At 36.7% G+C, this 18,467-nt stretch overlaps 1 protein-coding gene across 1 annotated transcript in view; it reads right to left on the bottom strand.

The window, feature by feature from the left end:
• Positions 1 to 1,559: 1,559 nt before the first annotated feature.
• The window catches only part of SDHAF3 (succinate dehydrogenase complex assembly factor 3), a 217,808-nt gene continuing 200,900 nt past the window's right edge, over positions 1,560 to 18,467 (bottom strand). The window contains exon 3 of the mRNA XM_053714084.1: positions 1,560 to 1,989. Coding sequence (XP_053570059.1) covers positions 1,786 to 1,989 — 204 coding nt within the window. The 3' untranslated portion in view covers positions 1,560 to 1,785. The remainder of the gene's footprint in view (positions 1,990 to 18,467) is intronic.

Here is an 18,467-nt window from a genome sequence, read left to right as displayed (position 1 = left end):
TTAAAATCCCTTCCCCCAGGTATACATTTCTCTCTGAACTAAAGACACTCCCAATAGCCTTTGGCTGGCATTTGATAAATCACTCCCTATTGAATTGGGGTATAAAGAACTGGAACACTCTTTATCTATCTCTCTCTTCTTATCTTGCTCCTGCTGATATGTCACCACACAGCCCCCCCCCCCACATACACACACACACACTCATCCCCACCATCTTAGGTACTGGCAGACAGTCTGCCAGTTTGCAGTTTAGGGTTGTTGTTGTTTTTTTTTTTAATTTCTGCAATGTTGTGATCCACCTCAACCCTCCCATCTGCCTGATCCCCGAAATAGATCTTTAACCCTCCCCTTCCCACTAATGACAGCCATCTTTGGTACTGGCAACTGTCTGCCAGTACCTAATTTATACATATATTTTTAAAAATGTATTTGATTATTTTTTTCTGTAGTGTTGTGGTCTCCACACTTCCCTCTGGCAATGGTTAATTAGGGCCCCCCACTCCACTTTTTTCTGTAGTGTAGCTCCCCATCCCTCCCTCCTTCTCCCTTTATTTTTTTTTCTGCCATGCAGTGCCCATTACACTCCCTCCTGCTTTCCCTCCCAGACCTCTTACCAGCACCAGCAGATGATAGTTAGAGACAGTGGCACACACAGTGTCAGTAACGATATGGCATCTGCCTTCATATGGAACCAGAGCACTAATCATGCTCGGTTTACATATGCAGAAATATGCCTGCAGCTGTGATGTATATATACACGTTATGCAGTAATTTAAATGGCTACTATTATATACACATACGCACCCTTTCCTATGTAAAATTTAGGTCACAGTGCTGGCAAGTAGAACAAGTCATTGACTAGGCTGCTTTAGGATTTTCTAGGTCAGTGGAATGTTAAAATCTTCACTTAAAGTTTAATGTGAGACAAACCTGATTTAAAGGGACCCTAATCACTAAATACATGTCATGCACCTCCCTCTAATCATAAATGCTGCCATTATGGAACCGAGGTTACACTGCAGGTATCTGAAGGAGAGTTACTTGAAACAGATCAGCATTGTTATGTAGTGAAAGATAAGATTTCAATATGGCTGCACCCATGACTAAAGGGAAGTGGGGATTAACCTCATTACTATGCTTATAAAATGTATTTAGTTTTTAATGTCCCTTTAACCTGGTCATTTCCAGGCTAGCAACATTGGTTCAGATAAACAATTTTGTTTTCTTTTTTAAATGAAGACAATTTAATTTATTGTTTTTAATATGCCTTTTTAAAACATTTTTAATGTGGTGTTCTGTACTGTCAGAATTGAGTCTGGAAGCTGGAATGAGGTTAGTGCAATTTATTTAAAAGGTGAAGGGTGTGAAGTTGTTTCATTTCTATAGAATTAAGTTCACTACGAACAGTTTCCTTGAGGTTAAGCCCCTTTTCCTTACGGATCTGTTACCTGTGAAGTGGGGTCTGAAGAGAACAATCTTGCAGCAAACTTTATTGAATCTAGCAAAATATGACATATTTATTTATAGTTTGTTATACAAATAGAACAATTTACTGTTGATGGATCTCAAACATCTAATTTTTATTGAAACAAACCTTTATTTAACATTTTTGGCTAACACAAAAAAAGAGGTTATAATAGCAATACATCGTTACTTCCATTAAATGGATCACAATACTATATATTTGTCAAATAATTTGTCAAAGAATAATGCAATTCTATAAAGCAATAAAATATCCATTTATTTTGTAAAAAAAAAAAAAACGCACCCACATAATACTAATTTTTATTTCTTCTGGTCATTATCTTCTAAAACCTCAAATTGTGCTTTAGGTTTTGTAGCTTCTTGCATCAGTTCATGTAATTGTACAATTTGTTCTTCCTGAAAATGATTAAGTTTATCTTCTGTCAACATAGCTCCATAGGTTCCTTTAAGTCCTGAATGCTGTACTTGCTCTTTAGCTTGCGACCACAACATTGCAGCGTAGGCCTGGAAATGAAAGGGTTTGGTGAATAAACTACATTACAGATTACTTAATACATAAACACATTGTTTTAGCTCAGTAAACCACTGTAAAAAAAAAAGTTATGCAGCTGCCAGTATATGGAATGTTTAAACAATTACTGGAAAATAACAGACATAATATCAAGTTTTTTTTGTTGTCCTAATACAAAGACAGTTTTAAAAGGGACATTATAGTGCCAAAAATGGCATACACCAATTCGTAAGTGCATTTAGTGTTTAAACTACACACCCTGGAACTTTTTGAGTGTAACCCCGACAAAGGGGTTTAATCAAGTCCTCAGTGCACTGATTGTGTGCAGTATGGAGCTCAAAGCAACCATATCGCACGCAAAAAGGCGTATGTTTGAAAACTTGTAATGGCAGTGCTATAGGAAATTAAATAACGTAAACTCGTGATCATTTCTATCTACACAACACTATAAAGAATATCACTTCTTATTTTAGCCTAAATAAGAACTGTCGCCTATATCTAGTAATCCTAACCATGATGTCCTTGCTCTTAATTAGGGATGGGCGAATGCTTCGCAACATTCGAAAAATGAAACAAATTTTAACACATTCGTTTGTTGGAATCGAATTTAAAATGTTTACATAACATTCTAACATACTATTTTCGAATGTTCGCTTTCAAATTTTACGATTACATTCGAAAATATTAATTTGGAAAAATTTGAATTTATATTTGTAATAGTATTTCTAATGCTTTCTTTAAATGTAATATTCAAATTATGCAATATTCAAATTCGAAAAATTTGAATTTATATGTTTGTTATAGTATTTCTAATGCTTTCTTTAAATGTAATATTCGAATTATGCAATATACTATATAGAAACATTCAAAATTATATATTTGTATCTATTATGTATCAATTTACTAGATTCCCTCCCTACCACATGAACTATTGAATTTCTGAATAGTATTTTTTAAGTAGAATGTTAAATTCGAAATTTCGAATGTAGACATTCGATATAATTATAAACATTTGAAAACTGTAAATAGCATTCAATTATAGAATTTTTAAGAATATTCGTTCTTATCAACATTCAGATTTATAATTCGAATTTCGGTAATAACATTCGGAAATTTACACATTCGCCCATCCCTACTCTTAATATACCACAATTGAAACCAACCTATGTTGCAATAAACCCTAACTGCATTGATCTACCACTGCAATAAACACTAACAGAACTACATGCTGCCATGGTCTCTATTGCAATTTTGCACAACTACCTGCAACGCAGAGCACCTAATACCCAAGGTATCCTCTATATCAGGGTTCTTCAATTTTTTCCCCCAAGACCCAGTGCCATGATACCACACACCTTGGTGACCCTATTTTTATACTTGGTCTGAAAACTTATGACATAATGTACAAGATAGCTACAAATCACTCAAATGCCATGTTTTTTTTCTGATTGTAGTCAAAGGTGATGTAAAAGGTAATAACACACACGCACACTCATACAACACACACATACCACGCACACTCTCATACAACACTCTCATACAACACACACATACCACGCACACTCTCATACAACACTCTCATACAACACACACATACCACGCACACTCTCATACAACACACATTTTCATATAACACACACACAAGTCACGACCCAGTAAACATGGTTTTGTGACCCAGTAATGGGTCCTGACCCATGATTTGAAGAACCCTGCTCTATATGACCTCCAAATTCACACCCAGCACCCAAAGGAGCCTCTACATGACTTTCAAATGAAAACCCTTAAAGGATTACTTTCTGTTATAATTTTTAAGCTAAACAACTAACATATTAAAGTTAATAAACATTAATTAAAACCTACTGACCTATATTTTCTCCAAAACGAAGTTTCATAACGTTCTAAAAATTATATCTTTTATTCGCCGATGATGTCACGTTATCCTGCCCACTATTTTCAGCACTGAGTGTTCAAAATACTTAAACCAATAACTTTGTGTTTAAAGCGCCATTTTGAAACCTAGGTATTGTAAACGGATTGGTACAGAGCAAAGGATACCCACGGAGTGGGTTTGGAAAACAATTAAATTTGCAGACAAGATTTCTGATATATGGTAGAGATATGTTAATAAAATGCTATTGATAAAAAGCGTATTTGGGGTAGTTAGTTAGTAACAGGCATAGAAAATATTTACTTACAGTGGCCCTTTAACACTCAAGGGACCCACCAACTGTTAAGGATCCCTTTCAAAACCATTCAGTTTTCAACAGTCCTCTTAGTATGCACACCAGCTTTACTGTTAAGAGTTTACAAAAATAAAGGTTCATGAATGGGGGTGCCCTTTACCTAAGACTCTGCTTTAGAGAACCTGCTTTTGCACTGAAAAAAAACCTCAACTGAATTTCATTGCAAGATCACAACACACAATAGTAAAGTTACTATAACAAAGCATAAACTTGTGTTTGTAGTGTGTAATGCTCCTTTAATGTACATTAAACCACTGGTACCTATGAATTTACAAATCTCAAATAAATTCACCAGCACCCATCTACACTGAGATTGTCCCAGCCTTGAGGCTAGATAAAAACTTTGCACAAATTCAAGATAATAAAACAGTGTTTGAGTGGGCATAGAAAGAGGTAAGAATTCTGGTTATTTTTTTTATGTGCCCCAATATACAGTGTTTAATTCTTTTTTTTTTTTTTTTATAAAAAAATAGTAGCATTTTTTATTTAAAAAATAAATAAATAACTGCACTTGGCAGTTTTTGGGGGCTAAATTTGGCAGGTGTGGGGGTGTTAGAAAAGAACGGCATTGAAAAGCGCCTTTACATTGTTGTCTATGGGGACTGTGTGTTCCCACTAAATATATATGTATATGCTTCTATATATTTATATACATTTGTGTGTTAATATGTGTATTTACACATATTAACACATAAATATATATGTATATATTCATATACATATATATTTACTGCTGATAGCTGAGGGACTTACCCCTTTCGCTGCGCTAGTTCTTATTCTGTGTTTCACGGCATGAGACAGAGGCTCCCATTGGAGCCTATGAAAGCGCACTCTCATTAGGGCAATGCTTCCTTTCAATGTGAAAGAGATGTCACGTTCGCATTGCACGTCACTTGTAATACCAGCACACATTAGCGTGTGCTGGTATTACTCAGTTGAGCGCAAATCTTGATTCAGCGTAAGTGATATTTAGCTCTGAACTTGTAATCTAGCCCTATACGGGGGCTGTGGGGTCTAGGTACATTTTTTTGCACCAGGTATAAGTTTGGTAACTGTGCTGCCAGTATGTAATGGTCGATGCCAACCATATACTTTAAGAAATATTCATAATTATAGCTTCTGAATCTAATTTCTTGATTTCTTAAAACATTAATTGGTAGATACATAATTGTATTGAACAACAATTAACTCATAACGTTTTTAAAGAAACTGCAGACATAATTAACAAACCCACTGCAAACAACAAAGAAGAACACATTGATTGCTTTCCTTTACTTGTATATTTCCACTCAAACAGCTGCTTTTAAAGGAAACTAGTACAAATATATCTTATGTAGGAAAATGCTAATCAGTGGCATGTTGTGATGTAAGTTGATTTATCAAAGCAAATAAAATGTAAATAAAATGATTTAGACATATAAGCTCCCCAGGATAACACGTGTTGAAGCCATAAGAATGTGAGATAAAATTACAGTTTATTAAATTCAGTGTACTTCCCTTATTTAAATATATTATTGCCCTCAAGGGTAACATTAACTGCAATGCAATACTACAAGTATACTAAATGCTAGAGATACTATTGCGTTAAACCTACCAAAAACAAAATAAGACACAGTTACTGATATTTTACAATAGGAAAAGATGGTGTATATGTGACATACAAGTATGAGAAATGCTTAATGAGTAGTGGCCCTGATATCAAGTAATAGTAAACTTAGTGTAACTACAAATCAGCTTTTGTTTTAATGAAATGTGAAATAGGTTTTTTTTTTTTAAGGTATTCAAAATATTTGATTTTTAATCTTTTTCACTTACAGTGCCGTTTTGTTAAATAGTTATGCGGATGCGTAAAACAGGTCCTCTCTTCTGCTGTGTGCGTCTTTACGGTAGACCAATGCATGCACAAATAGTTCCTAATGGGAACCCTAGTGTTTTAATAAAAAAAACATACTGTAAAGAACAAACTGCTTGTTAGGTAGGGGAGAACGATCTCCAAAGAAGCAGCAGACCTTTGTGCAGCTCTTGTAGAGAACAATGAATCTCATGATTTATTGTTTACATTGGCATTGCAGAAGGTCTGCTCTTGTGCATAAGAGAGGAACATTGGGGGCTGAATTTTCTACTATATAGAGAGTGGGTGGGACCACTCTATATATCATTATATCACCGAAAAATAGAATGAAGAGGCAGAGGGAAGAGCAATAAAAAAGTTAAGTTTCATATGTTTACATTTCACAAACGAGAGATTTAACATAGCGGTTTACATGTCATAATGATAAAGCTTAAATATTTTTTATTTAAATGAGATATAATTTACTATTATTTTAACGTTAAAGGTACAGTCTATTCCAGAATTGTTACTGTTTAAAAAGAGAAATAATCCCTTTATTACCCATTCCCCAGTTTTGCATAACCAACAATGTTATATTAATCATCAATTCGTATCTAAGCCTCTGCAGACTGCCTTCTTATTTCACTTGTTTTGACAGCGCTGACTCATAAATAACTCCATGGGAGTGAGCAAAATGTTATTTATATGGCACACATGAACTAGCGCTGTCTAGCTGTGGAAAACTGTCAAAATTCACTGAGATAAGAGGCGGTTTTCAAGGGCTTAGAAATTAGCACAAGTCTACGTAGGTTTAACTTTCAACAAAGAATGCCAAAAGAACAAAGCAAATATAGTAAGTAAATTGGAAAGTTGCTAAAATTGCATGCCCTTTCTGAATTATGAAAGTTTAATTTTGACTGGACTGTGTTTTTATAATAAAGCCTTAAAAAATATGTGAAGCAAATTAACCTGCTAAGGGTAATGAGAGGGAGATCTGGTAAATAGAAATTAAGGCCTAGATTTAGAGTTTGGCGGTAGCCGTGAAAATTAGCATTAGAGGCTCCTAACGCTGGTTTTAGGCTACCGCCGGTATTTGGAGTCAGTCAGGAAAGGGTCTAACGCTCACTTTTCAGCCGCGACTTTTCCATACCGCAGATCCCCTTACGTCAATTGCGTATCCTATCTTTTCAATGGGATCTTTCTAACTCCGGTATTTAGAGTCGTGTCTGAAGTGAGCGTTAGAAATCTAACGACAAAACTCCAGCCGCAGAAAAAAGTCAGTAGTTAAGAGCTTTCTGGGCTAACGCCGGTTCATAAAGTTCTTAACTACTGTGCTCTAAAGTACACTAACACCCATAAACTACCTATGTACCCCTAAACCGAGGTCCCCCCACATCGCCGCCACTCGATTACATTTTTTTAACCCCTAATCTGCCGCCCGCCACCTACGTTATACTTATGTACCCCTAATCTGCTGCCCCTAACACCGCCGACCCCTATATTATATTTATTAACCCCTAACCTGCCCCCACAACGTCGCTGCCAGCTACCTACAATAATTAACCCCTAATCTGCCGACCGTAAAGAGCCGCCACCTACATTATAGCTATGTACCCCTAATCTGCTGCCCCTAACACCGCCGACCCCTATATTATATTTATTAACCCCTAATCTGCCCCCCTCAACGTTGCCTCCACCTGTCTACACTTATTAACCCCTAATCTGCCGATCGGATCTCACCGCTACTATAATAAAGTTATTAACCCCTAATCCGCCTCACTAACCCTATAATAAATAGTATTAACCCCTAATCTGCCCTCCCTAACATCGCCGACACCTAACTTCAAACATTAACCCCTAATCTGCCGACCGAATCTCGCTGCTATTCTAATAAATGGATTAACCCCTAAAGCTAAGTCTAACCCTAACACTAACACCCCCCTAAATTAAATATAATTTAAATCTAACAAAATAAATTAACTCTTATTAAATAAATTATTCCTATTTAAAGCTAAATACTTACCTGTAAAATAAACCCTAATATAGCTACAATATAAATTATAATTATATTATAGCTATTTTAGGATTTATATTTATTTTACAGGTAACTTTGTATTTATTTTAACCAGGTACAATAGCTATTAAATAGTTAAGAACTATTTAATAGCTAAAATAGTTAAAATAATTACAAAATTACCTGTAAAATAAATCCTAACCTAAGTTACAATTAAACCTAACACTACACTATCAATACATTAATTAAATACAATATCTACAAATAAATACAATTAAATAAACTAACTAAAGTACAAAAAATAAAAAAATATTTACAAACATCAGAAAAATATTACAACAATTTTAAACTAATTACACCTAGTCTAAGCCCCATAATAAAATAACAAAGACCCCCAAAATAAAAAAATGCCCTACCCTATTCTAAATTACTAAAGTTCAAAGCTCTTTTACCTTACCAGCCCTGAACAGGGCCCTTTGCGGGGCATGCCCCAAAGAATTAAGCTTTTTTGCCTGTAAAAAAAACACATACAATACCCCCCCCCAACATTACAACCCACCACCCACATACCCCTAATCTAACCCAAACCCCCCTTAAATAAACCTAACACTAAGCCCCTGAAGATCTTCCTACCTTATCTTCACCATACCAGGTTCACCGATCGATCCAGAAGAGCTCCTCCGATGTCATGATCCAAGCCCAAGCGGGGGGGCTGAAGATGTCCATGATCCGGCTGAAGTCTTCATCCTATCCGGGAAGAAGAGTAGATCCGGACCGGCAACCATCTTCTTCCAAGCGGCATCTTCTATCTTCATCCGATGAGGACCGGCTCCATCTTGAAGACCTCCACCGCGGACCCATCTTCTTCTTCCGACGACTTCCCGACGAATGACGGTTCCTTTAAGGGACGTCATCCAAGATGGCGTCCCTCGAATTCCGATTGGCTGATAGGATTCTATCAGCCAATCGGAATTAAGGTAGAAAAATTCTGATTGGCTGATGGAATCAGCCAATCAGAATCAAGTTCAATCCGATTGGCTGATCCGATCAGCCAATCAGATTGAGCTCGCATTCTATTGGCTGATCGGAACAGCCAATAGAACGCGAGCTCAATCTGATTGGCTGATTCCATCAGCCAATCAGAATTTTCCTACCTTAATTCCGATTGGCTGATAGAATCCTATCAGCCAATCGGAATTCGAGGGACGCCATCTTGGATGACGTCCCTTAAAGGAACCGTCATTCGTCGGGAAGTCGTCGGTGAAGATGGATGTTCCGCGTCGGCGGGATGAACACGGATCCTGAAGAAAGAAGATTGAAGATGCCGTTGATAGAAGACTTCAGCCGGATCATGGACCTCTTCAGCTCCCGCTTGGATGAAGACTTCAGCCGGATCATGGACCTCTTCAGCCCCTCGCTTGGGCTTGGATCACGACATCGGAGGAGCTCTTCTGGATCGATCGGTGAACCTGGTATGGTGAAGATAAGGTAGGAAGATCTTCAGGGGCTTAGTGTTAGGTTTATTTAAGGGGGGTTTGGGTTAGATTAGGGGTATGTGGGTGGTGGGTTGTAATGTTGGGGGGGGGTATTGTATGTGTTTTTTTTTACAGGCAAAAGAGCTGAATTCTTTGGGGCATGCCCCGCAAAGAGCCCTGTTCAGGGCTGGTAAGGTAAAAGAGCTTTGAACTTTTGTAATTTAGAATAGGGTAGGGCATTTTTTTATTTTGGGGGTCTTTGTTATTTTATTAGGGGGCTTAGAGTAGGTGTAATTAGTTTAAAATTGTTGTAATTTTTTTCTAATGTTTGTAAATATTTTTTTATTTTTTGTAACTTAGTTCTTTTTTATTTTTTGTACTTTAGTTAGTTTATTTAATTGTATTTATTTGTAGGAATAGTATTTAATTTATTTATTGATAGTGTAGTGTTAGGTTTAATTGTAAATAATTGTAGGTATTTTATTTAATTAATTTATTGATAGTGTAGTGTTAGGTTTAATTGTAACTTAGGTTAGGATTTATTTTACAGGTAATTTTGTAGTTATTTTAACTATTTTAGCTATTAAATAGTTCTTAACTATTTAATAGCTATTGTACCTGGTTAAAATAAATACAAAGTTACCTGTAAAATAAATATAAATCCTAAAATAGCTATAATATAATTATAATTTATATTGTAGCTATATTAGGATTTATTTTTCAGGTAAGTATTTAGCTTTAAATAGGAATAATTTATTTAATAAGAGTTAATTTATTTCGTTAGATTTAAATTATATTTAACTTAGGGGGGTGTTAGTGTTAGACTTAGCTTAAGGGGTTAATACATTTATTAGAATAGCGATAGCGGGGGCGGCAGATTAGGGGTTAATAAGTGTAAGGTTAGGGGTGTTTAGACTCGGGGTACATGTTAGAGTGTTAGGTGCAGACGTAGGAAGTGTTTCCCCATAGCAAACAATGGGGCTGCGTTAGGAGCTGAACGCGGCTTTTTTTGCAGGTGTTAGGTTTTTTTTCAGCTCAAACAGCCCCATTGTTTTCTATGGGGGAATCGTGCACGAGCACGTTTTTGAAGCTGGCCGCGTCCGTAAGCAACTCTGGTATCGAGAGTTGAAGTTGCGTTAAATATGCTCTACGCTCCTTTTTTGGAGCCTAACGCAGCCATTCTGTGGACTCTCAATACCAGAATTATTTTAAAGGTGCGGCCAGAAAAAAGCCAGCGTTAGCTATGCGGGTCGTTACCGACAAAACTCTAAATCTAGCCGTAAGTGTCTTCAGGGATAACAATCGGATCCCTATGACAGATTAAAAAGAAAAAAAAAAACATTGGTTGATTTAGTGTGAAATAGGCACATACTCTGATATGAAGAAGCCTCTACTGGAATCCCTTCTCAACATTAACTCCTTTCTCTACCCAATTTTTTCCTTTTCTGAGGCAGGATGCAATGGATTGGTATAGTAGCTCAACAAATCAAAAGCAGCCAAAGAGAATGCAGGATGAAACTGACTGGCTGACTTGCTAAGCCAATCACCTGCATCGACATGCGATCTAGCTTGTTTTCCAGTAAGCCATTGAAGAAACAGAGAAAAGGGAAGGGAAAGGAAAGGAGCTGAGACGCACTGTAAATGTGTTCATAATGCTTTAAGCATGCTGCACTAGAGCACGTAAAGAAGCAGGGGGATATTGCTCACACAAGTGTTATGGGCAACCAACTACAGTAACTGAGTTACATATCTGTGCAATATGAAATTAACAATCTGCCAATACATTATATTCAGTAAAACATAACTTTTGTTGAATGTTAAACATGGCATAAAAAAACATAATTTATGTAAGAATTTACCTGATAAATTAATTTCTTTCATATTGAGCTAGTGACGTATGGGATATACATTCCTACCAGGAGGTGCAAAGTTTCCCAAACCTCAAGATGCCTATAAATACACCTCCCACCACACCCACAATTCAGTTTAACGAATAGCCAAGAAGTGGGGTGATAAGAAAGGAGCGAAAGCATCAACAAGGAATTGGAATAATTGTGCTTTATACAAAAAAAACATAACCACCATAAAAAGGGTGGGCCTCATGGACTCTTGCCAATATGAAAGAAATGAATTTATCAGGTAAATTCCTACATAAATTATGTTTTCTTTCATGTAATTGGCAAGAGTCCATGAGCTAGTGACGTATGGGATAGCAAATACCCAAGATGTGGAACTCCACGGAAGAGTTACTAGAGAGGGAGGGATAAAAAATAATGATAGCCAATTCCGCTGAAAAATTAATCCACAACCCAAATAAAAAGTTTTAATCTTTATAATGAAAGAAAACTGAAATTATAAGAAGAAGAATCAAACTGAAACAGCTGCCTGAAGTACTTTTCTACCAAAAACTGCTTCTGAAGAAGAGAAAACATCAAAATGGTAGAATTTAGTAAAAGTATGCAAAGAAGACCAAGTTGCTGCTTTGCAAATGTGATCAACAGAAGCTTCATTGTTAAAAGCCCAGGAAGTAGAAACTGACCTAGTAGAATGAGCCGTAATCCTCTGAGGCGGGGAATTACCCGACTCCAAATAAGCATGATGAATCAAAAGCTTTAACCAAGATGCCAAAGAAATGGCAGAAGCCTTCTGACCTTTCCTAGAACCAGAAAAGATAACAAATAGACTAGAAGTCTTTCTGAAATCTTTAGTAGCTTCAACATAATATTTCAAAGCTCTTACCACATCCAAAGAATGTAAAGATCTGTCCAAAGAATTCTTAGGATTAGGACACAACGAAGGGTAAAAATGAAATTGAAGTCCGCAAAAACCGCCTTATCCTGATGAAAAATCAGAAAAGGAGACTCACAAGAAAGAGCAGATAATTCAGAAACTCTTCTAGCAGAAGAGATGGCCAAAAGGAACAATACTTTTCAAGAAAGTCATGTAATGTCCAGAGAATGCATAGGCTCAAACGGAGGAGCCTGTAAAGCCCTCAAAACCAAATTAAGACTCCAAGGAGGAGAAATTGACTTAATGACAGGCTTGATACGAACCAAAGCCTGTACAAAACAATGAATATCAGGAAGATTATAAATTTTTCTGTGGAACAGAACAGAAAGAGCAGAGATTTGTCCTTTCAAGGAACTTGCAGACAAACCCTTATCCAAACTGTAAAATTCTAGGAATTCTAAAAGAATGCCAAGAGAATTTATGAGAAGAACACCATGAAATGTAAGTCTTCCAAACTCAGTAATAAATCTTTCTCGACACAGATTTGCGAGCCTGCAACATAGTATTAATCACTGAGTCAGAGAAACCTCTATGACTAAGCACTAAGCGTTCAATCTCCATGCCTTCAAATTTAATGATTTGAGATTGTGATGGAAAAATAGGCCTTGAGATAGAAGGTCTGGCCTTAACGGAAGTGGCCAAGGTTGGCAACTAGACATCCGAACAAGATCCGCATACCAAAACCTGTGTGGGCCATGCTGGAGCCAGTACAAATGAACGCTCCATTATGATTTTGGAAATCACTCTTGGAAGAAGAACTAGAGGCGGAAAGATATAAGCAGGTTGATAACTCCAAGGAAGTGACAACGCATCCACTGCTTCCGCCTGAGGATCCCTGGACTTGGACAGATACCTGGGAAGTTTCCTGTTTAGATAAGAAGCCATCAGATCTATTTATTTCTGGAAGCCCCCACATCTGAACAATCTGAAAAAACACATATGGGTGAAGAGACCGCTCTCCCGGATGTAAAGTCTGGCGACTGAGATAATCCGCTTCCCAATTGTCTATACCTGGGATATGGACCGCAGAGACTAGACAGGAGCTGGATTCCGCCCATGCAAGTATCCAAGATACTTCTTTCATAGCTTGAGGACTGTGAGTCCCACCTTGATGATTGACATATGCCACGGTTGTGACATTGTCTGTTTGAAAACAAATAAACAGTTCTCTCTTCAGAAGAGGCCAAAACTGAAGAGCTCTAAGAATTGCACGGAGTTCCAAAATATTGATTGGTAATCTCGCCTCTTGAGATTTCCAAACCTCCTGCACTGTCAGAGATCCCCAGACAGCTCCCCAACCTCAAAGACATCTGTTGTAATCACAGTCCAGGTTGGAAGAACAAAAGAGGCCCCCTGAACTAAACGATGGTGATCTAACCACCAAGTCAGAGATAGTCGAATATTGGGATTTAAGGATATTAATTGTGATATCTTTGTATAATCCCTGCACCATTGGCTCAGCATACAAAGCTGAAGAGGTCTCATGTGAAAACGAGCAAAGGGGATCGCGTTCGATGCTGCAGTCATGAGACCTAAAACCTCCATTGCACATAGCTAATGAAGGGAATGATTGAAACTGAAGGTTCCGACAAGCTGAAACCAATTTCAGACGTCTTTTGTCTGTTAGAGACAAAGTCATGGATACTGAATCTATTTGGAATCCTAAAAAGGTTACCCTTGTCTGAGGAATCAAGGAACTTTTTGGTAAATTGATCCTCCAACCATGTCTTTGAAGAAACAACACTAGTTGATTCATGTGAGATTCTGCAGAATGTAAAGACTGAGCAAGTACCAAGATATCGTCCAAATAAGGAAACACTGCAATACCCCGCTCTCTGATTACAGAGAGTAGGGCACAGAGAACCTTTGAAAAGATCCTTGGAGCTGTTGCTAGGCCAAAAGGAAGAGCAACACATTAATAATGCTTGTCTAGAAAAGAGAATCTCAGAAACTGATAGTGATCTGGATGAATCGGAATATGAAGATATGCATCCTGTAAATCTATTGTGGACAAATAATGCCCTTGCTGAACAAAAGGCAGAATAGTCCTTATAGTAACCATCTTGAATGTTGGTATTCTTACATAACGATTCAAAATGTTTAGATCCAGAACTGGTCTGAAAGAATTCTCCTTCTTTGGAACAATGAACAGATTTGAATAAAACCCCAGAGCCCATTCCTGAAAAGGAACTGGCACAATTACCCCAGATAACTCCAGGTCTGAAACACACTTCAGGAAAGCCTGAGCCTTTACTGGGTTCACTGGAATGCATGAGAGAAACTTCTCACAGGCGGTCTTACTTTGAAACCTATTCTGTACCCTTGAGAAACAATGTTCTGAATCCAATGATTTTGGATTGAATTGATCCAAACATCCTTGTAAAATCTTAATCTGCCCCCTACCAGCTGCACTGGAATGAGGGCCGCACCTTCATGCGGACTTGGGGGCTGATTTTGATTTTTTAAATTGCTTGGATTTATTCCAGACTGGAGAAGGCTTCCAATTGGAAACCGTTCCTTTAGGTGAAGGGTCAGGTTTCTGTTCCTTATTCTGACGAAAGGAACGAAAACGGTTAACAGCCCTAAATTTACCCTTAGATTTTTTATCCTGAGGCAAAAAAGCTCCCTTCCCCCCAGTGACAGTTGAAATAATAGAATCCAACTGAGAACCAAATAATTTATTACCTTGGAAAGAAAGAGATAGCAACGTTGATTTAGAAGTCATATCAGCATTCCAAGATTTAAGCCATAGAGCTCTTCTAGCTAAAATAGCTAAAGACATATACCTGACATCAATTCTAATGATATAAAAAATGGCATCACAAATGAAATTATTAGCATCTTGAATTAGCTTAACAATGCTATACACATTATGATCTGGTACTTATTGCGCTAAGGTTTCCAAACAAAAAGTTGAAGCCGCAGCAACATCAGCCAAAGAAATAGCAGGCCTAAGAAGATGACCTGAACATAAATAAGCCTTCCTTAGATAAGATTCAAGCTTCCTATCTAAAGGATCTTTAAAAGAAGTACTATCTGCCGTAGGAATAGTAGTATGCTTAGCAAGAGTAGAGATGGCCCCATCAACTTTGGGGATCTTTTCCCAAAACTCCAATCTATCAGTCGGCAAAGGATACAGCTTCTTAAACCTTGAAGAAGGAGTAAATGAAGTACCCAGTCTATTCCATTCCCTAGAAATTACATCTGAAATAGCATCAGGAACAAGAAAAACCTCTGGCATAACTACATGAGATTTAAAAACCGAATTTAAACGTTTACTGGTTTTAATATCAAGAGGACTAGTCTCCTCCATATCTAATGCAATCAACACCTCTTTTAATAAGGGACGAAAATACTCCATTTTAAAAAAGTATGAAGATTTATCAGTGTCAATATCTGAGGCAGAATCTTCTGAACCAGATAGATCCTCATCAGAGATAGATAAATCGGAATGCTGTCGGTCATTTAAAAATTCATCTAATTTATGAGAAGTTTTAAAAGACCTTTTACTTTTATTAGAAGGTGGTATAACAGACAGAGCCTTCTGAATAGAATTAGAAACAAATTCTCTCACATTAACAGGAATATCCTGAACATTAGATGTTGAAGGAACAACAAGAGGTAATGGATTACTACTAATGGAAATATTGTCTGCGTTTGAAAATTTATCATGACAACACAAACTACAGCCGGAGGAACAGTTACCACAAGTTTACAATAAATGCACTTAGCTTTGGTAGAACCAACATCAGGCAGCAGGATTCCAGAAGTAGATTCTGAGACAGGGTCAGATTGAGTCATCTTGCAATATGTAATAGAAAAAACAACATATAAAGCAAAATTATCAATTTCCTTATATGACAGTTTCAGGAATGGGAAAAAATGCAAACAAAATAAGCCTCTGGAAACCAGAAGCAAAATGAAATAAGGACTTAAATAATGTCAATAATCTGGCGCCAAGTATGACGCCCACAACTGACAAAATATTTTTTGGCGCCAAGAACGTCTGCAACAAACAAATTACGTCAACAAACGTAATTCTCGCGCCAAAAAAGTCTCTCGCCAAAAATGACGCAATAAATTATAGCATTTTGCGCTCCCGCAAGCCTAACAGCCCGCAATTTAGAAAAGAAAGTCAATTTGAAAAATTTTCAGGTAAGAAAAGATCCTTTTTTTTTTTAATATTTATGCATTTCCCAAAATGAAACGGACAGTCTGTAAGAAGGAAATATACTGATTAACCTGAATCATGGCAAATATAAGTACAAAACATATATTTAGCACTTTACAAATAAAGTGCCAAACCATAGCTGAGAGTGTCTTAAGTAAATGAAATATACTTACCAAAAGACACTCATCTACATAAAGTAGATAGCCAAACCAGTACTGAAACGAAAATCAGTAAAGGTAATGGCATATAAGAGTATATCGTCGATCTGAAAAGGGAGGTAGGAGATGAATCTCTACGACTGATAACAGAGAACCTATGAAATAGATGCCCGTTAGGATGACCATTGTATTCAATAGGTAATACTCCCTTCACATCCCTCTGTCATTTACTGCACTCGGAGAGGAGCCGGGCTTCAACATGCTGAGAAGCGCATATCAACGTAGAAATCTAGCACAAACTTACTTCACCACCTCCATAGGAGGCAAAGTTTGTAAAACTGAATTATAGGTGTGGTGGGGGGTGTATTTATAGGCATTTTGAGGTTTGGGAAACTTTGTCCCTCCTGGTAGGAATGTATATCCCATACGTCACTAGCTCATGGACTCTTGCCAATTACATGAAAGAAATTAAAATAGTGGTAAAATAGTGCGTCAGTGATGATTTGAGGATAGAATATAAAAGTATTTTGCCTTTGGTTCACTGTTATAGAATATTTATGGATACTCGCAAAAAAGAATTAAACAAAGCCAATATAATTAAATGCTAATACTGGTGGAATAGAGTGCTATTGTTAATCACTTGGGTTTCCTGGGAGCTAGGATGCAAAAATTATCATATATAATAATAATAAATGAAAAGTCACTGAGAGATAAACCTAGGATGAGGTTAATAGGAGACTGTTATACCAACAACTAACAAAAAGGGGGAATATGTGCAGGGTGGTATGTCCCCAACACCTACAATAAGGCTTTACCTTATCCTTGGTTTATCTCCCAATGAATTTTAATTTATTATGATATATTTTTACATCCTAGCTCACAGGAAACTACGTAATATTCATTTTCTGGCTTGCATGGATAATCCTATATACTGTTGATTTCTTAGGGCTAGCAAGGGCAAAATTACAAGTCGTGCGGAAAATATGTTTCTCGCAATTGCGTAAACACAGCGCACATTATTGCTTTTTCACATTTGGGGATGCGTAGGTATTACAAGTTGCAAAAAATATATTATATTGCGAGCGCGTTAAGCCATGTAATCCAAAAAGCCAAATTGTGAGAGCACGCTCACGAATTCAACCAAAGAAGTCAATGGAAAAAACAAATAGAAAAAAAAACACACTAAAACCCTAATCAGTTGCTCAATTCCCATGACGTATTCTCTTCGAAAAGTGTACATGAAAATGTGAATATTTCATATTGCAAGAATGTTTTATTAACAGAATATGTTCTATTTATTGCTAAATAAATATTTCTCTATAACCCTAATCTGTTGCTCAAAGCCCATGACATATTCTCCTCGAAAAGTGTACATGAAAATGGGAATATTTCATATTGCAAGAATGTTTTATTAACAGAATATGTTCTATGTATTCCTAAATAAATATTTCTCTATATATATGATGCTTTTTGAACTGATATATCTATTTATTGCAAGATATGTATATGAATATATATATATATATATATATATCGAGATCTATATGCGAATATCTCTTTCAAAATGTATGAGATATTGTTTAATTGTTTAAGATTGTAATGTGAAATATTTTTATTATCTCCACAGTTAAACATATATTTATACATATAAAACAGAATTTATGTTTACCTGATAAATTACTTTCTCCAACGGTGTGTCCGGTCCACGGCGTCATCCTTACTTGTGGGATATTCTCTTCCCCAACAGGAAATGGCAAAGAGCCCAGCAAAGCTGGTCACATGATCCCTC

The sequence above is a fragment of the Bombina bombina genome, chromosome 5 (assembly GCF_027579735.1).
Source record: "Bombina bombina isolate aBomBom1 chromosome 5, aBomBom1.pri, whole genome shotgun sequence".
Lineage (NCBI taxonomy): Eukaryota > Metazoa > Chordata > Amphibia > Anura > Bombinatoridae > Bombina > Bombina bombina.
This window is presented reverse-complemented; position numbering and strand designations above follow the sequence as displayed.